Source organism: Streptopelia decaocto, assembly GCF_964273445.1.
Source record: "Streptopelia decaocto genome assembly, chromosome: 1".
Classification (NCBI taxonomy): Eukaryota; Metazoa; Chordata; class Aves; order Columbiformes; family Columbidae; genus Streptopelia; species Streptopelia decaocto.
In genome coordinates this window covers 91,098,617-91,118,785 of record NC_138663.1, presented here as the reverse complement: position 1 = coordinate 91,118,785, position 20,169 = coordinate 91,098,617, and the positions used below count along the sequence as shown (strand labels likewise).

The window sequence follows — 20,169 nt, the reverse complement described above, 5'->3', positions numbered from 1 at the left end:
TGTTATACCTTCAATATTTTCTTAACATTAGCACATAACAAAAGCTAAGTACTTCTGGCCTAGTTTTTCAATGTGAATATTCAGTAATCTGTTGGGTGATGTTTGCATATGAAACCAATGATTTGGTTTATTATCCTTAGTATGTTAATTCCAAAAAGCAGAGACCTTTACTTGGCTTTAAGGATTGTTCTCTAGGAACACTTTTTCTTGCAGTTAATGACAGCTGTTAGACACTGGCCTTTCTTTCAGTCATCATATTTAGTAAGTTTGTACCCAGAAGCACTAATGGATAGTAGGAAGGAGATCTGCTTTTATGGTGGAGCTTACAGTACATCTGTTAACAAATCTCATCTCAGACCTTAAATCACCTTGAATAATATTCCTTAATGTTTATTAGCATATAATATCATTACCTTGAGTAAAACTAAACATGCTAGAGAAATGCTGTTTCTGAGCATAAGGAATGTCTTTCAAATGAGACGTCCTTTAAAAAAAAAAGTTTAGGTGAAAGCTTGTTAAACAAGTAATCTTTTTATTTTGGGGAAAAAAATTCTCTTGTCTGTTCAGATTGTGGTTTTCAGTAATCGTTTCTATTCTTAATAATTTCAAGTGTCACTTGAAGTTGCTTGTAACTTTCTTAATACACGTTCCTTCTAGGATAGAAATTTTTCATGCTCACTTCTAGCCTTCATTGACTTTAAATTGACAATCTCTTTTCTTTTTTCTTTTTTTTTTTTTTAATATGAAACGCTACAGTACTACAGGGCATGCAGTGGAAATTGTGGGGGTTTAATGTTCTCTTAAGGTAGATGTTGAGAATAAAGAAGATGATTAGGCCATATTGTCCAATACATTACATAAATGTTAACACGCTATGAATACCTCAGAGTGTGCATTAACTAGACAAGGTACAAACAATTCTCAAAATAAAAACAACATTATTGCATTTTATAGGCTTGAGTGATATTTTAACTTTTAATCCTAAGAGTTACAAGAATCTGTGTGATCTTTAATAAGAGGGATCTCAAGCACAGCTCCTATGTATTTAATAATTTCCCAATTATTTAAATGTTAAGTATTTTGAGTATTGCAGTTGAAACAACGTAATTCAAATGCTTTAAGACTAGCTTTTAGATCTGAAAAAACACATTTGCAGATATTAGGGCCTATCATTTAAAGCTAAGTTGGGATTTAGGTGTAAGAATTGTGTCTAGTAGCACTTTTTGAGGAAGAAGTATATTTGCCACTTCTGAGGCAAAATCAAGTTGTTCAAAACTACCTAAAACAACAGCATGTGAATTGTAGGTAACTTTTTCACTAGCTCAAGCTCTTCCATTTGAATGGATAATGTCTACCCTGAATTGTTTTAAGTACTTATAGCCTTGGAAGTGATGTCGATCCTATGCTTCTGACAATCACTCAGAATCCAGTGCTGAGAAAGGAAGGAGTTTTCTTTCTCAAAAATGCTTCTATATAGCGTATATTTTACTAACCCTTTGCAGCACCTTGTGCTGATCTGTTAGAAACAAAATACCAAATTAGATTACTGGTTTAAGAAAAATTACAATTTCTGTTTGCAAATAGAAGGACAGATTCTTGATGGTATTTAAGTTAATATATATGACAGCTTCTTTAGCAGAGCCTTTTTTATATTATTTGTTGTCGCTGCACTATTAAAAACAACATTACATTTAAATATATTTATTGTTTGGACTTCATATTCTAATTGCCTTTAAATCTTTCTTTTCTGTACAGTTAACAAATATTTAAGCTCTGAAAATCCACTGTTCTTTGAACTACGTGCCAGATACCTTATTGCCTGTGAACGCATCCCTGAGGCAATGGCTCTTATCAAATCTTGCATAAATCATCCAGATATCAGTAAAGATCTGTATTTCCATCAAGCTCTTTTCACCTGTCTTTATATGTCACCATTAGAAGATCAGCTATTCCAGGAGGTATTGTTTGTCAGTATGCTTTTTTTTTTTTTTAATGGAGTGATACATTATACTTACTGTATACACATTGTCAAGAGGGGCGTTTGGAACTCTGGTTTTGTAGAACCAAATGCTGTAAAATCAGGAATCTGTACTGGTCTTGCTTAACGTAGTGCTGGCTTAAGCTTTGAAAAGTTTAATGTTAAGTGCCTACAAATCTCGTTGACCTAAATGGAATTTTTTGGCCAAGTTTACTTGTAGATACATTCCCTAAATAACTTGAGTCATTAATATTTTGTAACTTCTTTGTATTGATTAATTTTGACTATTATTTTAGCAAAAGCACTTGAGCCTAATTGAGCACTTGAGCCTAATCTAGTGTTTTGTACATTGTATACTTTTCTTAGCCTTCAAGTATTTTTTTAATAATGCCCCAGTATGTGAAATTACACTCTAGCTGACTGTGGCCCTACTTTTACCAGTGATAGCACTTACTAGAAACAATACTTTTCTTAACCTTGTTCTAAGAACAAGCAACTGTCGCGCAAAAAAAGTGGTTTTGTGTAGTCTTTTAATTTCTCTGACAATTATTCTGATTGTCATTACTCTTAAGAAGTATGAAAGAGCTCTAAATATCTCCCAAATCCCTATTTACAGACCTACACAAAACTGTTCCAAAGAAATCTTATGTTAATAGCAATTCTTGAAGTTTTCAGTAGCTGCTTTAATATAGGAAGGTCTGATAGGTTTTTATTTCATGTTAGCAAATTTGTCTAAATTGATTTTATTTTAATTATATAGCACTTGTTGAGGACTGATTGCAAGAGTGGAATTGAGATCATCTGCAACACTGAAAAAGAAGGGAAGACTACCTTAGCCTTACAGCTGTGTGAATCGTTCCTAGTCCCACAGCTTCAAAATGGGGACATGTATTGTATATGGTAAATACTTTCTTTTTGGTGAAGCGGCTTAGCAAATAATAAATGCTTATTGCCAAAATGAAACTCATCTAACTTTGGGATGTAGCTCAAGTTTAAAATACCAGGTAAAAACATTCCAACATGATTTTTAAACATTCCTAGTACATCTGTTACGCCTGTTGCCTTTTTACGCACAATCATGTACGGTGGTAACTTCCGTAGTACGTAGCACCTACTAACTGTTTCAGAATAAAAGAAGGGTGAGCCTTTATATACCTTAGGCTGTAAATGCTTATAAATGTGGCATTTATGATTATAAATGTGTGACAATATACAGTCTGTAGACTCTCTGGCAATGCAGATATCTTACTCTTCTGCTAGTTAAATGACACTGCTCGTAACAACCAAACTGTAGTATGTCAGCAGTGTGTCTAAAAAGATAATGTATGGTTCTGAAAATGTGCTATGAATTATCCAGACTTTTAGTTCATAAACAGAGCCATAACATAAATGGTGGTCCTCTACAAAACATTTAAGTAAGAATTTCTTCATAAACACTGAAACAGCTTGATAGTTGGACATGTTATGGCTAAGAAGCGTTTTTTAGAGAGTTGTCAAAACAACTTCATCATTTTGAGGACTGAAAAATGGCTAAGGAAGATAATCCTTTCTGCCTAGCCTATATAATTTCTGTACCTAAAGTAACATCTGCATTCCTTGATAAAGTATGCTTAATTTCTTTGTTTCATTATGTAGATGAAGCAAAAAGGCTTTGCAAGGATTTGATTTGTTTAATAAATAAAGATCAAATTATCTGCATAACTAATTTAAAATTGAGTTTAGAATCTATATAGGATTTCCCTGTTCCCAGATTTCAGAGAGTTGAAAAAATGGGTATTTTCTTTTTCTCTTGAGGAAGTAATGAAGGTCAGACATGATAATGCTTGATTTGTTAATAAACTTTTTCCTTAACTATTGGATGAGTAATTGATTGCATTGAATCAAAACCTTTGGAATTGTGATTATGACATACATTTATAATACAATGTATTGGTGGTACCTAGTGGCATTTTCCATTCAGTCTGTCCAGAAAGGGGTGGGCATGGCTGTCCACATAGGACAGATGACTAAGTTCAATCAAAAAGACACATTGTTTGTGTGAGTCCAGTGACCACCTTTGGGATGAAATCTGACTTTGCTGATTCCTGCTCAAATACTGCATCTCCTGACTGCTTACTTATCAGGAAATTTGCAGATGTAGCCTACACTTATTAGTTACATGGTTAATGCTTTCTGTTTCAGGGATTCAGTTATTTAATAAGTGCATTTTAAATATTGGAATTACACTTACATTTTATACATTATGCTCTAGTAACATGTTAAGTGTGCTCTTATTCAGTTGTTCATTAAGCTTTGCATCATCCATTTTAAAAGTGCTATTCCAAACAGGATGTCTGTCCCTATGTTCTGGCAAAATGGATGTCAAAATGAAATTCCAGAAGAGACTAAAGTATTGTTTGATATCTTTTATCAACTAAACTATTTTGGCATCTCTTAGTATTTCAATCTTCTGTTGAGAATATAGACCTTGAGGATTTTTGAAATAGTTTGGAGCAGTTATGTCTGTGCATAGAACAGCTGCTTTGTTCTTTACAGATGCTGAGCCTTACAATTGCGTACCTAACAAGAGAAATCTGCATAATGCTTAATACATAACGTAAACTGGGATAAAGCTTGTGAAGACATAACTGTACCATAATTCAAATTTTTAAAGAAGTAGGAGCCAGTTTAAATTAATCCACACTGCGTATTTTTCCGTAGAGGAGATTTCAACATCTTCAGCACAGCATAAATGATCTTGCCTTGTCTGGAATTGAGGACCTGGTTGATCTAGCAGGAATCTAGCAGCAAACACTACAAGCAAAGATATCAAAATAGATTAGAAAGCTGTAAATAGTAGATATTTGCTGTCACTTCATGTGAAGCAGACTACGTGGAATCTTAATGCTGAAACCATTAGCGCTCATTATCAGAGGAAGATGGACTTCAATTAGGTCTGTCACAAAACTCATTGTTTTCATTGATGCTAAGAATAAATTCTGTATTCAGATGATCTGAGTATTTTTTTCTGAAGTGAAAGCCCACTTACAAATTAATCACAAAAGCAAGCTGTGCTTGGTCTTACTAGAAATAGTTGTGTACAAGGTATCAGTAAGAGATCAGTCCATAATGATGTGATTTACTTTCCAGTATCAAAAAGTGATGTCTCTTCAGGAAGACAGCCAAAATTTTGATGGAACAGGTGTAGCAGAATGACTTGACTTCTCTGCCAGGCAAATTTTAAATGCTGTTTTGGCACTTGTCAAGTTGTTCCTATGCAGTGAATTCAGTAGGTCAAGGAATTTTTCCCACATGGTCAATCAGTCTTTGGCCTTTAGGTAATTTTTGTGATTTGAATAACATTTTGTTACAGTGTGCTATCTATAGTCAAGGAAAGACAGACTTTGTACTTATCAAGAATAGCCAATATTTTAGAGCTAGCTAAGGTAGGAGGGACTTAACCATTCTCTTACGTTGCTCATGGAGGCATGCAGTGGTTTTGGTGTTTTGCAGGGGGTTAATGGGTTGGAATACCTGGTTGGCTCTGGTAAAGAGGTACTGAGTTCTGTGATCTCACAGTAACAATTTAAATTGCCCTAACACATCCATAATAATTTAAGCACAGGCCTCAGTGTGAACTAAGTTACACTATCCAAAAAATAAATCTTTTTAAGTACCATACTACTATGCCATAATGATCGAGCAAATAGAAAACTACCCCTGCCTGCATTATCTGAAGTTTATCATCTCTGTTGTGCTCAGTGACACAGAGATGTCTCAAGTGCTGCTGACTTCAGCATTAACGTTGGTATCTGAAGTGTTTAAGTGGTTGAAGTAGAGTCCATTCAGCACTTCAAGAATGCTTTAATCCTTAATGATTATCAGTGTCGGAAACGTGCTTGAGAAGAAGCTTCCATGTCTACATGGAGGAATAAGACTAAAATACTATTTCACATCAGGGTCTAGTCAGATGATGGTTAAACAGATTTAACAGCTTGCTTTTCACCCATGGAGCTGTTACTTCTACTTTCAGTTTTCTCCATTCTTTTTTCAGCTCTTTCTTTGTGCCAGCTGTCACACTTATTGGAACACGTGACAAGCCACTTGAACCACTAATCTCTCAGAAGAATAATTTGAGTTTTCTCAAATTCTTTGAGATTACTGTTGAAATGACCTGCTCTGAAGTGGTGTGAGACAAAGCAGAGAATAAGTTGTATTATTTAACGGCAAAAAAATTCAGTTGTTTGTTTGGTACTTCACATTGAGACTTTTATTGAATTTTTATGAGTGGTTTTATGCACAAAGACAATAGTTAGTTTCAAACCTGTATGTGAAGTTATCAAAGACTTTCAAGAAATTAGATTTCCAGCCTGGTGAAGGCAGAGGTGAACAGGTTATATCTTCAGAAAACCTGTAAGACTGGTATTTTTTTTGTGGGTAGAGCAGCTTGTAGAACTCCCTTTTCACAGTTTCCCTTCAGTTTTCTTGGGTTCTGAATGAAAAAAAAACAATCAAGCTCTCTTGTTTTGCTCTTAAATTATTAGAGCAGAATTGTGGAGCTGTCCTAAATTTAAAAGTAAAGTTAGTGTTTTGTCCTAGGCATTTCTGTCACTTCTCTTCATGCAGGTACTAACCACACTAGACAAGCTGAATCTCAAAGGTTTGTCTGATTTGTGTCTTACACAGGCTAGAGACTCTGAAAGACCAGCCCAATATTTTGTTAGTAACTGGGCTTGTGTTTTCTGAGGGAGGAGCCTGGTGAAATAAAAAGAGTGTCTTCCTTCAGAAAATGAAAGTCGATTTATCCCTTGTTCTCATTGTAATGTTATGATGGGATTTCTGTCTAGTCCTAATTATATCTACTCCTTTGTGAAAATCTTTGTGCTAGTAAATTTTATTATGACTCAAAGTTAGGTCCAGTTGCCTTTCCAAGTCTCTGAATTAAAGTGCGTAGAACTTACAGGCTCTCTATATTTTATAGACTAAACACATTACCTGTGTGGTAGCTCTGCTGCAAAGTCTAGCAGTCTATTCTTACGTTTCCTTCTATCTGTCCTAAATGTTATTTGACTTAAGATCTTAGGATGTATGAATAGCTGTAGAGCCTGATACTTTCATGTAACTGCTATTGGCTAGAAAGACCAGTGATGACAGCAGTAAAAAAATTAAAGTATGTTGCAATATGCATAACTAGAGAACACAATATTTCCTGTCAACAGACCGTATCAGAAGCTAGCTTTCTACAGTCCTCCCTTTTTCCACACGCAGATAGTTCTTCTTCTGGACTCCTCATCCTTGCACTGAAAGTAACTTAATCCCAAGAGTACACAGAGCTTGCTGTTCAGCCTGACGTTTATTGCCTGTGGTGTTAAGGGCTGGATGCTGTAGCTTCTGATTTTATTATGCAGTTCTGTGATACTAAGCTGAATACATTAATATTTTGTTGAATATTTAATTGGCTCAGTGATAGGAGATACCCTGAATGCGTTAACAAAGTAATTAAGTTGCATTTTCCATTGTGCATGTCGTGTACAGTTGTGGTGTTAATTAAATTGGTATTACACCCTCAAATATTATTTTAGTTACAGAATATGCAAATAGTTGTTCTTAGTAATGCATCATGCTTGGTGATAGAATTCTAAAACTCAATCTAATAAAAATATTTCATTCTGTACTTATAGGGACCTGATCTTCATTTGGAGTAAGCTGCAGCTTAAATCTAACCCATCAAAACAAGTATTTGTTGACCAGTGCTACCAGCTTTTAAGAATCGCTACAAATGTCAGAGTAATTTTCCCTTTCATGAAAGTCATTAAGGATGAAGTAAGTTTGTTTGTTTTACACCCTCCCTTCTTTTTGTAACTAGTTAAAGTAAAAAGAACTGGTGTTATTTTGTGTATTGGCCACTTTTTGTGGAAAGTTAAGATGGAGTAGGGAAGGGCAAAATATTAATTTAAAAATTTTGTCACGTTCCAGAATGTGCTTTAATGCTATGATTGCCCTTGATCTGTTGTATGGTTTTAAGATTATTTTTTTTTTTTACTGAATTCTGAGGTTTTTCTTTCTGTTTACTGTAAGTTTAAGGAATGTCATCCTCTATAAATAAATGGGGAAATTAATAATAAATACATGTAGTAAATGTGAAAGATGGATCGATTGTTTTGTTTGTTTTTTAAGCCTGACTCCTTGAGGAAGTAGGGCTTATGTAATGTCATTGTATCTGCCTTTCACCCTTGTTAAGTTCTGAATCCTTTCACCAGTTCTAATCAAATCTGTAGAAGTGCTTAATGTAACATAAAGGAAAAGCTAGGCTCAGATAGAAGATGTAATTTTTCTTCAGAAAAGTGCACTGTGTTTCATGCTTCAGATGTTAGTCTTATACTGTCTCATACAAACATCTGCAAAACATGTAACATGCAGCATTTTGCATACAGGAGTGTAAGTTGTTTTCAGACAAATGTTGGGTTTTATCATTAACCTGACTGAACAGAACTCCTTCATATTCTATGCCCTAAATGAATTGTAAATTATTTTGTCATGGGTGCTGCTGTGCAATTCTAAATGCATGGATTTGCTGCTGTTCAAGATCTTAATCTTGCTATATATTCTAAAGTACTTGCAGTGACATGAATGACTTTTATTTAGATTTGCATCTGAATGATTGTATTTTTAATAACCCACTGCATGTGAAGCATTGCATGTATTTGTTAACGCATATTTAAATATTCGTAGGTATTAATTATTTCTAAGGTTCCTGAAACCTTCTACTTTAATCTGCTATCTCTTGGTCAGTGTGGTTCTGATCATCCCTCCGAATTACACGTTTGTGCTTGGCTATGGGTTCTTATGGTTTCCCAGGTGGCCATGGTTCAAAATTGAGGGCAGTATTTTATAGCTTGTATTTTTATGCAATGCAAGTTAAATGACTTAGAACGGGGACAAAATATAGAGTAACTGTCCAGTTATAGTGTGAAGCAGCCTAGGTAATGAAGGTGCAGACAAAAGATGCTGCTAAATCAGATATGATTTGCTGCAGCCTTGTATTATACCCCCAAATAATTGTCTTTGACTATAGAACCACACATGGCAAAAGTATCTGAAGCTTTTTTGACAGTAGCTTTATGGCTTTCAGAGCAAACTAGATGTTATTTTTGGCATTTTTGTATCTGTATTTTATAGTCTTGTTTAAGCGTTATTTTTAAATGTACACGCCTTTAGGTGAAGTTTACTAGCATGATGCTTTCTGAACTCCTAAGTGGATGCATATAAATACATGGGATGTTGATGTTTGGGCATTATTCATGCTAGTTATTTTTTTCTTTTATCTTCTGTGGGTCTGGTGATTTATTTTTTTTAATACACTTTTAAGCTGTAGCATTCTGTAAGGAAAATAACGTTATGCATACTCAGTAATTCTGTACACTGTAATTTCCTTTCTGCAGGTTGGTGAAGATGGTCTTCAGATATGCGTTGAGATATGTGGGTGTGCCCTACAGTTGGATCTCCGTGAAGATCCCAACATGAAAAGTCTTATTTATAAAGCAATTGCTCATTTTCTGCCAAATGACTTGGAGATCCTCAGAATTTGTGCTCTTTCAGTCTTTTTTCTTGAGCGCACCTTGGAATCTTACTACACTGTTGAACATTTATATAAATGTGCAGATGAAGAATACAATGAGTGCACTAGTTCTGTTCAAAACCGTGTACGTTTTGAGTTGCTTCCAATTTTGAAAAAAGGTTTGTTTTTTGATCCTGAGTTTTGGAATTTCTTGATGATCAAACAGAATTGTTTAGCATTATTGGGGGATAAAGCCTTGGCTGGCTTAAGTGAAAGCACACTGGAAAACTCTACTGCAAATACAGAGAAGATAACAGAGCATAGGGCTCTGAGTGAGGAACATGTCCGTTTAACAGATGTAAGCAATGGAGAGCTTGACCCTGAAGACCTCTCTGAAGCCAAGTCCAAAGGTAATGCCAAAAAGAACCATGAAGCTCTTGAGGCATCTCAAATGTTAGATCAAACTGTACCAAGGCACCGCTGTGTGATATGCAATGAGGAATTTCTTGGTGGTCACATTGTGAAACATGCCCAAGCTCACCAAAAAAAGGGCAGTTTTTCCTGTGTACTTTGCACCAGAAAGTTCAGGCAAAAAGGACTTATGCTGAAGCACTTAAAGAATCACGTCAGGAAGATAGAAAGGCAACACCTTGCTGCAGTTCTTGAGGCTGGTCAGCAGACTCCTGCTCTTAATGAACCAGAATGTTCTGATGTTTCTCTGTCTCTTGAAAATGGGAATTCTGATGGTTCCAAAGATAATGAACCAGAGACTGCAGTAGCTCCAAGTGCTGACCAAGTGGTTCAGGTGGAGGAGGAGAAATCAGAACAGGTATTTGATGCAGTGGAAAACCATGTAAGCGACCAGGATGATGCTACTGAAAATAGTAATGACAGCTGTTTTAATAATGTTCCTGATGCTCTAAGTACAGAAAGCTTGCCTGAAGATGACGAGAACTCCAGTAAAGAGTCACCTATTCTGCACAAAGTGAATGGAGCTTTTTGCCCTCAAAAAGACATTGATGCTATGGATGAGGAAGGAAGCTTTAAGTGCCCTGCCAATGGTTGTGCTAGAGTGTTTAAAAAGATAAGATTCCTTAATAAACATGCAAGAAAAGCTCATCCAACTGATATGAAGGTGCAGCAGCATATAATGAAGTGGAATAAAGGAAAATGTCGGTTCTGCCAGAGAAAATTTGCTGATTCCCAACATTTTATAGACCACCTGAAGAGACATGTGTATCCAAATGTTTACTTTTGTTTACACTTTAATTGTAATCAGCGATTTAAACTGTCAACTGAGCTTGCAGAACATACAAAAAGTCATACTGTGTTTAAAGCTCAATGCAATTTTGCAGAGTGCTGTGAGCTATTTGAGGAGCTCCCTTTGCTGTATGAACATGAGGCTCAGCATTATTTAAATAAAACACCAGAATGTTCAGAAGATGCAAGTGAAAAAGATTCTTCAGATGATCCTTCAGAACTTTGTAGTTACCAAGATGATGATGAATCTGTTAATGAAAAAGAAACTGTAGATTTACCAATTCCAACTTGGAAGTCAAGGAAGGATTCTACAGAACCAAAGACATATACTCAAAGTATTGAGAAGAAAGCAAATAATATAATTCACAATGGAAATGAAAGTTCATCTGAGGGTAGCACTACAGTTGTAAGTTTGATAGACCAAAAGACACCTGTGTCACAGCCAAATTCTGAAAACTGTCATGCTGTTAGTGACCAACTAGTCAATGGGCACAGTGACCTAGATCAGACATCATCAAAGTCATCGGAAATACCTTTGGACAGAGTGGCAGGTGAAACAAGGACAGAAAATGGGTCAATATTACCAGTTTTACAGAATTGTCATGATACGTCACAAAATAATACTGCTGCCTCACAGTTACCTTCAAAACCAAACCAGACAACAGAGACTACTTCATATGGTGTCATCCTAACAAAACCATATTTTAGACCATTGCCTCCAAGTTATCTCGATGAACAATACATTAGCATGCCAAAACGTAGAAAAATTTTGACTGATAATGTAGATGCTCATTCTGAACAAGACAAATTGTGTAGCAAAACAGAAAGACTTAGATGTCGCAAATGCTTGACCATCTACTGTAATTCAGAAGCACTTGAGGCTCACCTTGCACAAAAGAAGTGTCAGACGCTCTTTGGATTCGATTCAGATGATGAAAGTAAGTCTTGCGGTCCTTCTGGGCTGGTTTGTTTGGAGGTAAATACCAACCAGAAAATAAGTCTTTGAAAACAGACAACCTGATGGAGTAGATAAGATAGACATGATTTCTAAGCAATTGTAGTATGTTAGATCTTAGTCAGTTAAGTCACAATACTGTGCTAAATTGGAAGTTCAAACTGGACATGCTGTTTAGAATAAGAAAGAGGCAGTGAGAATTGGTGGGCAGCACTCATGGAAAAGCATTCTCATAAAACAGAAGGAGGTAATTCAGTCTGCTTTTCCTTGCATGTTTGAAATTAAACATGTCAAAAAACACAGAACAGTGTTCTAAATTAAAGAATGACTTACATTGGTTAGTCTTCATTTTGATCCCAATGCATTCTCTTTTACAGGTGCCTGATTCAATGTTGTGGGAAAGTGTATCAAACGGAGAGTGGTGTAAGAAAACACTACGTGAAGAAGCATCAGCTCGTTTCCCAGTTGGCCTTAATCATAAAGCGGTCTCAAATTACTAAAGAAAAACATGACCTTGATAAATACAAAGCACATTTTATAGACAAAACTCACAGAGCTCTGCAGGTCTTGAGTCCAGAAAGGTTGCTACAAAATCCCCAAAGTACCAGTTATCTGAAAAGCCACATTCATTCCAAATCTGTGATTGAAGCTTAGCGGCACAGTCTTTCTAGTATGAAAGTTTAAGGAAAATAAGACATACAGTTGAGCAAGCAGAGAAAGCAGAGGTGTTCGTTTCCTTATGGAAATAAAAATAGACAGTTCTGAAAGCTGCTTTAGTTGGAAAATGTGTGGTTAAAGGGTATCTATCCACATAGCTGGGAAGAAATAATTCAAGAAGGTGTTACATTATTATAATATGAATAAGAAATGCATAGAGGAACCGCACATTCTGTTTTCAAAGTTTGAGTATGTGATTCTATTATCTGCTAAAAAGCATGGAGCTCATCTAATAAACTTATACTCAGAATCCAAAAAGAGGAATGTAGAAAGAAATTGAACCTGGATAGAATGCTCAGATAACCAAAAACTTGAAGTACAAAGTATGCAAGGAAAAGTGAGTTGATGTGATACTAAGTGTGAAAGCTATGGACAGTGGAAGATGCATGCAAGAGAAACCCTTTTCAAGCCTGTGGTAAATGTATATGTTGCGAGTGTCCAGTAAAACATCTGTTGTAGGTGCAGGAAGACTAATACAAGCAGTACAGGCACAGATTGCGTGAATATTAACAGAAGGAGGCTGCAACAAATACAGCATGTGAAGGGGGTTAAGCTTGCATTACAGGGCAGAGTTAAATTTTATGCAAATACAGAGGTCCTTTAGCTGTTGGTCTGATTGAAAAGAACTAGAAATGGCTTCCTACAAACAAAAGGCAGACAAAAGCAAGACACATGTCAAGTTGGGAAAAAAAAATCCAGAGCCTGTTTCACATGTGATGTTGCTTAAAGCTGGTAGGTCACAACTCAATACTGTAACTAATTTACTGTCTAGAGGAAGAGAGAAAGTATGTATCAACTCAACCTTAAGACTATTTCACAACTGTATCTAATAGCATCTCTTGAAAAGACAGACTTTTCCAGAAGTTATTGAAGGAATCAGACTTAAATGTTAAGCACTTTATCCTAAATTTACTCATAGAAACAATCAAAATGTGAAGACAGGAAATTTGAGTCATTCAGCTCTATAATCTAACTCCGAAATACAGGACATCTGGAAACCAAAAAGATACTGTTGTAGGTTTTGGTCTTCCCACCCTTAACAGATATGTAACAAACATGCACATTGTCTAATTACTGGGCTAAATTATCCTATAATTTATCTTACACTGTCATGCCACCTAAAAATGTTTCATTTGGAATCCTGTTCTGTGTGGGCAGCTGAAAATGTTAATGTGACTCTAGGCATGGGAAAGTATAGTGGTGAAAACTGGTGTGTACAGATGGAGTCACTAGAGAGGTGTTGGACAGCAAAGACCAACTGTTCCTGCTCAGCTAGTTTGCTCACCGAATAGTTCATCACAATGCATGTATGGCATAATAAGATGATTAACTTGCTTAAATCAACAGATACTTAAAAACTAATGAGTAACAAATCAAGAGGTACGTAACAGATCTGTTCATTGTAGCAATGGCTCACACTTGCAAACCTATGGGTTTCATTGTAAAATAGGCTGTTAAGTAGTTCTGGAACTTAATAGTCCAGTAATGCCTCTGCTAATAATCCTCTGTGAAATTAAACAGGTATTTGCATTAATTCTGCTTCCTTTTCCCCTCCTGGGAGGTAAGAAGAATGCAAATTCAAAATCGTACTTTTTTGAGTTCTAGAAAATATTTGCCTTAACTTTGAGTTGGATTAATGCAAAAGGTTATAAAATTATGATCACAGGTATGTGTGCATTACATTAATACTGATGACTGGCCCACTATCAGAGATTTGTGTGGTATTTCAGGTACCAAAGAATCTCTTTTTTTGCTGTTGCAAAAAAAAAAATGTATCATTCATTATATATACATATATACATGCACTATATATATATATTTACATATATAAATACATTAAAAGTTTTTAAATGTAAAATTAAGGGGGACCTCATCAGCCAAATGCACTTTCACATTTTTTGCTTTCAAGTTGCCAACTAATTTTTAAGGACACGGTTATCATCTTGAATGTTCCCAGGCTCCCCTTCTGTCGCTTCACATTGTTAATCTAGTTAAATTTGCTTAAATATATTTGGGGAAAAAAAAAAAAAGGTTAATTTCACAGTATTACACTTTAAAACTGAAAACTCACTCAGTAGATATGACAAAATTGTTTGTGTAAAGCCTTCGAAATGTATCATTAATCTTTGGTGCTTTTTTGCCTTTTCCTGGAGCTCCATGTGCTGGAAGATGCTTTAAAAACATGATTGAGACTTGTATTTTCTTTGGTTTAAAGTGTGTAGCTAAATGCATCTATGTACATGCATAAACTGTGACCATAATTTTTTGTACCTGCATTAAACTCACCCTTGTTCAAAGATGCTTTTCTTGGACACCACCATTTGTTTATACCGTGTGTTCAGTATATGCACTTTGGAGAACTGGAAAATTGAGTTCTTATGCAGGTGAACATCACCTCACACCTATCGGAAATATGCTTAACTGACATAAAGTAGCAAATGGGTGGTAATTTTTGTTTTAAGTAATGATTTTTCCTTCAAAATACATTGTATTTTCTTTAAACTAGTCCCTGATACCTGTTGGTATTCTCAGATAGTTGCAGTATTCCATGACTGTGCTTAAGAGCAAAAAGATACTTGTAATGTGTGTGGGATAATTCTACATGCTTTTTAGGGATTCTTTAGTATGTTGAGTATTACCCTGTATTAAGCCTGCAACTTCTAGGGCTGAGAAAGGTTCCAAATCTAGAATTGAAAGTTTTGGGTGTTTTTCCCAGGCATTAAGCATTGTGTGATATAATTGGAAATAATTCCTTGAGATGTATCACTTCGATTCAATAAATACTCAAGTACATGTGTAACGTAAGCATGCAAATATCTTAGAGCTGCCTGAAGTTATACATGAACTTCGGAGCTTTGTTGGATCAAAGTTTGTGCATTCCATTGCTGGTAATCATGTTTTTAAGAGTATTCCTCCAGGTGGCTATAACTTGGATTTAGACTTTCCTTGTCAGACTGTCTACTCTGACCCGATCATGGTTCACTGTCAAGGTCATGTAAGTTCTAATTTTCAAAGAGTTGCCGCTTGGTAGGCACCTTTCACAAAAAAATAAATACTGACCGTAGGTTGAAAGTGGTCATACTTGTGGGGAAAGGTCACTGGTACTTTGGTTGTTTAGCCATATTCATTAAAACTATATAAATTGTATAGTTTGGATAATTTATAACATTAAACTTTGTGATATTAATATCACATTGAAGGTTCAGCTGTACTCATTTATTTTATTGTTTAACACCAGTGCTATGGACAACAGACTCAAAGGGGGTGGTAGTGTTACTATTTTCTTAATTTATTTGGTACTGTATAACACCTTTCTGATTAAATGCAGTGTATGCATTTTGGGACTCTTGTTAATTTGTAAAAGCTGTTACAGGTTCAGCAAGAAAGGAAATTTGTGCTTCCTTGTTGAATGTTAAATTATTTTACTTTGCATTTTATATAAGAGTACAAATTAAAACTGAGCCATCAAACTGCAATAAATCAACAGTAGTGTCTCATTTTAAAAACCTTTTTGTACTGTATATAGATTTGTTCAATAAAACGTTGTCTTTGTTGTTGATAGAAATTGATGTTGTCTTTTGGGGAATCTCTCTGAAAATACTGCTGCAATCTTTATGGTTACCCTGTTGTGTTTGGTATATGATTGTTGCACAGCACCTGTGTAAAGCTGCCAGGTGTTGGTGTTCCCGGTGTGTGGATATTTGGCTTTGAAGAGACTAAACCCAAGAATACCCAGGCTTACTGAGGAAATCAAAACAGAAATAACAGAAATCCTGTCTCTCTGCCCCCTGCACCCTTTTTTTTTTTTTTTTTTTTTTTTCCTTCTAGCTAATTAGCTACCTACTCTGCCCTGGTGAGACCCCATCTGGAATATTGTGTCCAGTTCTGGGCCCCTCAGTTCCAGAAGGACAGGGAACTGCTGGAGAGAGTCCAGCGCAGGGCAACAAAGATGATTACGGGAGTGGAGCATCTCCCTTATGAGGAAAGGCTGAGGGAGCTGGGGCTCTTTAGCTTGGAGGAGACTGAGGGGTGACCTTATTAATGTTTATAGATATGTAAAGGGTGAGTGTCAGGAGGATGGAGCCAGGTTCTTCTCAGTGACAATCAATGACAGGACAACGGGTAATGGGTTCAAAGTGGAACACAAGAGGTTCCACTTAAATTTGAGAAGAAATTTCTTCACAGTGAGGGTGACAGAACACTGGAACAGGCTGCCAAGGGAAGTGGTAGAGTCTCCTTCTCTGGAGACATTCAAAACCTGCCTGGACACATTCCTGTGTAGCCTCATCCAGGTGTTCCTGCTCCAGCAGGGGGATTGGACTAGATGATCTTTCGAGGTCCCTTCCACTCCCTAACATTCTGTGATTCTGTGAAATTTGGGACCTCTCAGTTAAATAAATCTTCAAAAAGTCATAGTATTATAGGTTCTTTACAAATAGATAACTGCTGACAAGAGAAACACATCTGTGTGTGAGGGAGAGGAATAGCTTTTTTTGGTCATTGGTTTGAGCTGCATGAAGAATGCACCTACTGCAGAAAAAGCTTCCATCAGCATTTGAACCTTAGACACCAGGCAGCCCCTTCCCTCCTCAGGTCTGACTGGCTCTAGCCATCTTTGAAACGCTGGCAACTTCAAGAATATTTATTTCCATAGTCAGCTGGGAACCAGGCTTGGTAATTAATGTGTATACCAAAGTAATTTACAAGCATCACGTATCATTCAGATGCTGTGTACCCTGATCAAGAGCATCAATCAGAGCAGAAGGGGAAATGGGAATCTGCTCACTCTGGGCAGAACAGGCCTGAGAAGGTCCTGAGCTGGTAACGGAGAGCTCATGTCCTGGTTTTTATCAGGCATACAGAGAGCGGCGTAAGGTTAGCAGGGCAGAGAGAAGGGAGGTGGTAGGGAGGAATAAAGCTTGCAAGGAAACATGTAGCGTTCAAAGAAATCAGCAGACCTGTGTTCATTTTAATAGCTTGTATGGTGTTTAACCCCGAGGGGCAATGACTTCAAAATGGGGAGGTTAACCACATACGCCATTGTGTAGGACTTGAAAGCCAAACTTAAGGCCACAGACAAGTCTGGATGCAGCAATTTTAAGATACCTCTGCTTCTAGTTGGTTGTCTTCCTCTGTCATAAAATTGTTAAAGTTCTTTGGTGCTCTGCATTGCAAGTACCAAACGCTGGCCTCAACCCCTTGGGAAGGTTGGTTGGCACTAGTACATAAAGCTGAGCCTCAGCTGTTGCATTTTATGAGCTTATGTTTTTTTCTGATAATGCTGCTAATACAGATAGTAACCTCTAGCTTGATACACTTGTTTTCCATTGCTTTGTTTAGTCCATTTGATGGAATGCTGTAGTTCAGAGATAAAGACAGTGTGAGTATTTTTTAATTTTGCTTCAAAAAATTCAATACTGTCATCTGAAAATGCTGGATTATTTAGATTTATTATTCATAGTCCTGTAAATTCTTAATTTTCTTTGATCAGAGATTTTGACTGTTTTCTGCAAAATTTTGAATGGTGTTTGTTTGTTTTTTTTTTTTTGTCTGTGTGTGTAACTTCAAACTTACCTTTTTTTCTACTTTGACAAGGTTCTTGTTTAAGAAAGTTACTAAGTTTGGGCATAAGGGTAAGGGTTCTCAAATCTCTGGTACTATGGCATATGCATGTTGCAGGCAAAATATTTATCAAATTGGCAATGTATACATCAGCCATTTGATAAATTAATTGCAAGATACATTAGCATACCAAATGTAAACTTTTACGTCCAGGATATTGTTTTAATTCCTTTGACATGCTAACATTTCAGGCAGAGAAATAACAATTTCTCAGTAAACTGTACCTTAAGTCAGCGGCCCAGTGCAATGTCGTAAATTAAATTTTCTCAGCAGTGACACAGTTCACAACAGGTTAGTGTGGCTGGTAAACAGGGCAGGAGAAGTTGGGTGTCCAGTGCTAAACAGCTGGATTGTGTGGGCTAAATATTGGGCTTTGAGCCCAAGGGGTGGTTGAGGTGCCTGGATGAATGAAGCACCTGACAATCAGAAGCCAGCTCAATAGACTAAAGAGGTGCTCGAGGGTGCTTGAAATAGTCTACATAAGTTTAAGGAAATGTCAGCTTTGAACTTGTTGAGTGTGCAGATAACTTTGTACATACTTGAATTTTGTATGTTGAAAGTTGAAATGGTCATACTTTTTTCTGATTTTTAGAATTATGTAAGAAAACTAATACCAATGGTGGCAGGTAGGTATAAAATATCAGTTGAAGGTTATGAAGTGTTATTGAATGAGAGGTATAGTGGAACTGAATATGCTTCATACGGTAACTATCTACTGTTGCTCATTTTTATAATATTTCAGACCATACATGTATTCTTCAATGTTATTATGAACCCATTTGTTGAAAACTCAGTTTAGGATGATAGTGGTACAATCAGTTAATGCAATGGCATTATTTAAGTGTGTATGTAAATATCCTTTAGTTATTACAGTTTTCGACTGTGCCCACCTATAAAACAGCTACTTCTACAGATGACACTAAAATTTATATGTTTTTGCTTGTGTTATAGTCAGTAATTTCTCATTTTTTTTTTGCTTATCTCTCAAAGGAAGAAGAGGGGAAGAAAAAAAAAAAAGAGAGCCTGTAACTGGTGTTTCAGTTAAGTTCAGTTCCTGCCAATCCAAACGGCCTTAGACATATTTGTACTTTCTTGATGTCAGAGCAGTGCTGTGTGACTTGGAGCAGTATCTACCACTGCCTGAAGTGGTATTTCTATGCATCAGTGTGATTTAACCCAGTACTGTATGTCTCAGTGCCTGACTTCTGCACTGAGCTCATAGAAATAAGAGAGCAGTTGGCATTTTAGGGATATAATTTGCAGTAAATAAAATTCTGAACGGGGAGGGAGAGGATCGCTTGTAGTGAATTACAACAGTAGTTTAGTGTTGCAAGATTTCTATTCACCTTTTGTTTATATATGCTAATAATTTTCCTGTTTATTCCCCATTAGGAATGCCAGTTTACATTCCTCGTCAGTGATCAAAGCCAATTGAAAGTTTGAATAAAAACTCTATAGCATAGGGAATTCTGAGTTACGGGAAAGACAGAAAACCAAAATCTACTTCTGAGATTTCCCCTACCACCACCCCCAAAGGGAAGCGCTTACAAGCTATAGGTATAATCCTCCTAGAAGGACTGGCCTTGGTTTAAAATAAGAAAGTGGGGAAAAACATCAGTTCTGAATGTTAAAGAGCCTTTCCAATCTCTCTGATGACAATGCACTTTTCTTCTCTCAGGATTAATGGGACCATTTTAATAAATGCGACCATTTTAAGGCAACCTGTCCCCAACCCCCACAAAAATGTTCATTGAAAACACAGCAAACAAAATAATCTGATTTTTAAAATGGCATCTTGATTTTTTCCCCTGAATTCTAGAATACTCAGATAATATTCCGCTGAAGGCTGCAAATCTAAAATAGGTTTTTTGAAAAATAAGCAAAATGAAAGAAAGGTCATTTATATTTCTCAGGCACATTTTCTAATTTTAAGCTTGCAGGATTAATTTTAAGAAATCGGAAAATTTCAGCAGCAAAATTAAATTGGTGGCATGTAGGTAGTCCCATTTTCAGTGAACCAGTTTTGCTTTGTAAACTCTAATACAGATATGCAGAAGGCTGCACTGCGTATTGTGGTGGGAGATCTCTCTTGTACGTGAA

The 20,169-nt window shown here is 36.3% G+C and overlaps 1 protein-coding gene across 4 annotated transcripts in view; it reads left to right on the top strand.

Moving 5' to 3' along the window:
* The window catches only part of ZNF654 (zinc finger protein 654), a 36,564-nt gene extending 20,552 nt beyond the window's left edge, over positions 1-16,012 (top strand). For all 4 annotated transcript variants that reach the window (XM_082055493.1, XM_082055496.1, XM_082055494.1 and 1 more), the window contains 5 exons: positions 1,756-1,958; positions 2,739-2,878; positions 7,639-7,780; positions 9,400-11,713; positions 12,108-16,012. In XM_082055493.1, the coding sequence (XP_081911619.1) occupies positions 1,756-1,958; positions 2,739-2,878; positions 7,639-7,780; positions 9,400-11,713; positions 12,108-12,115 (2,807 nt within the window). In that variant the 3' untranslated portion in view covers positions 12,116-16,012. The remainder of the gene's footprint in view (positions 1-1,755; positions 1,959-2,738; positions 2,879-7,638; positions 7,781-9,399; positions 11,714-12,107) is intronic.
* Positions 16,013-20,169: the final 4,157 nt, after the last annotated feature.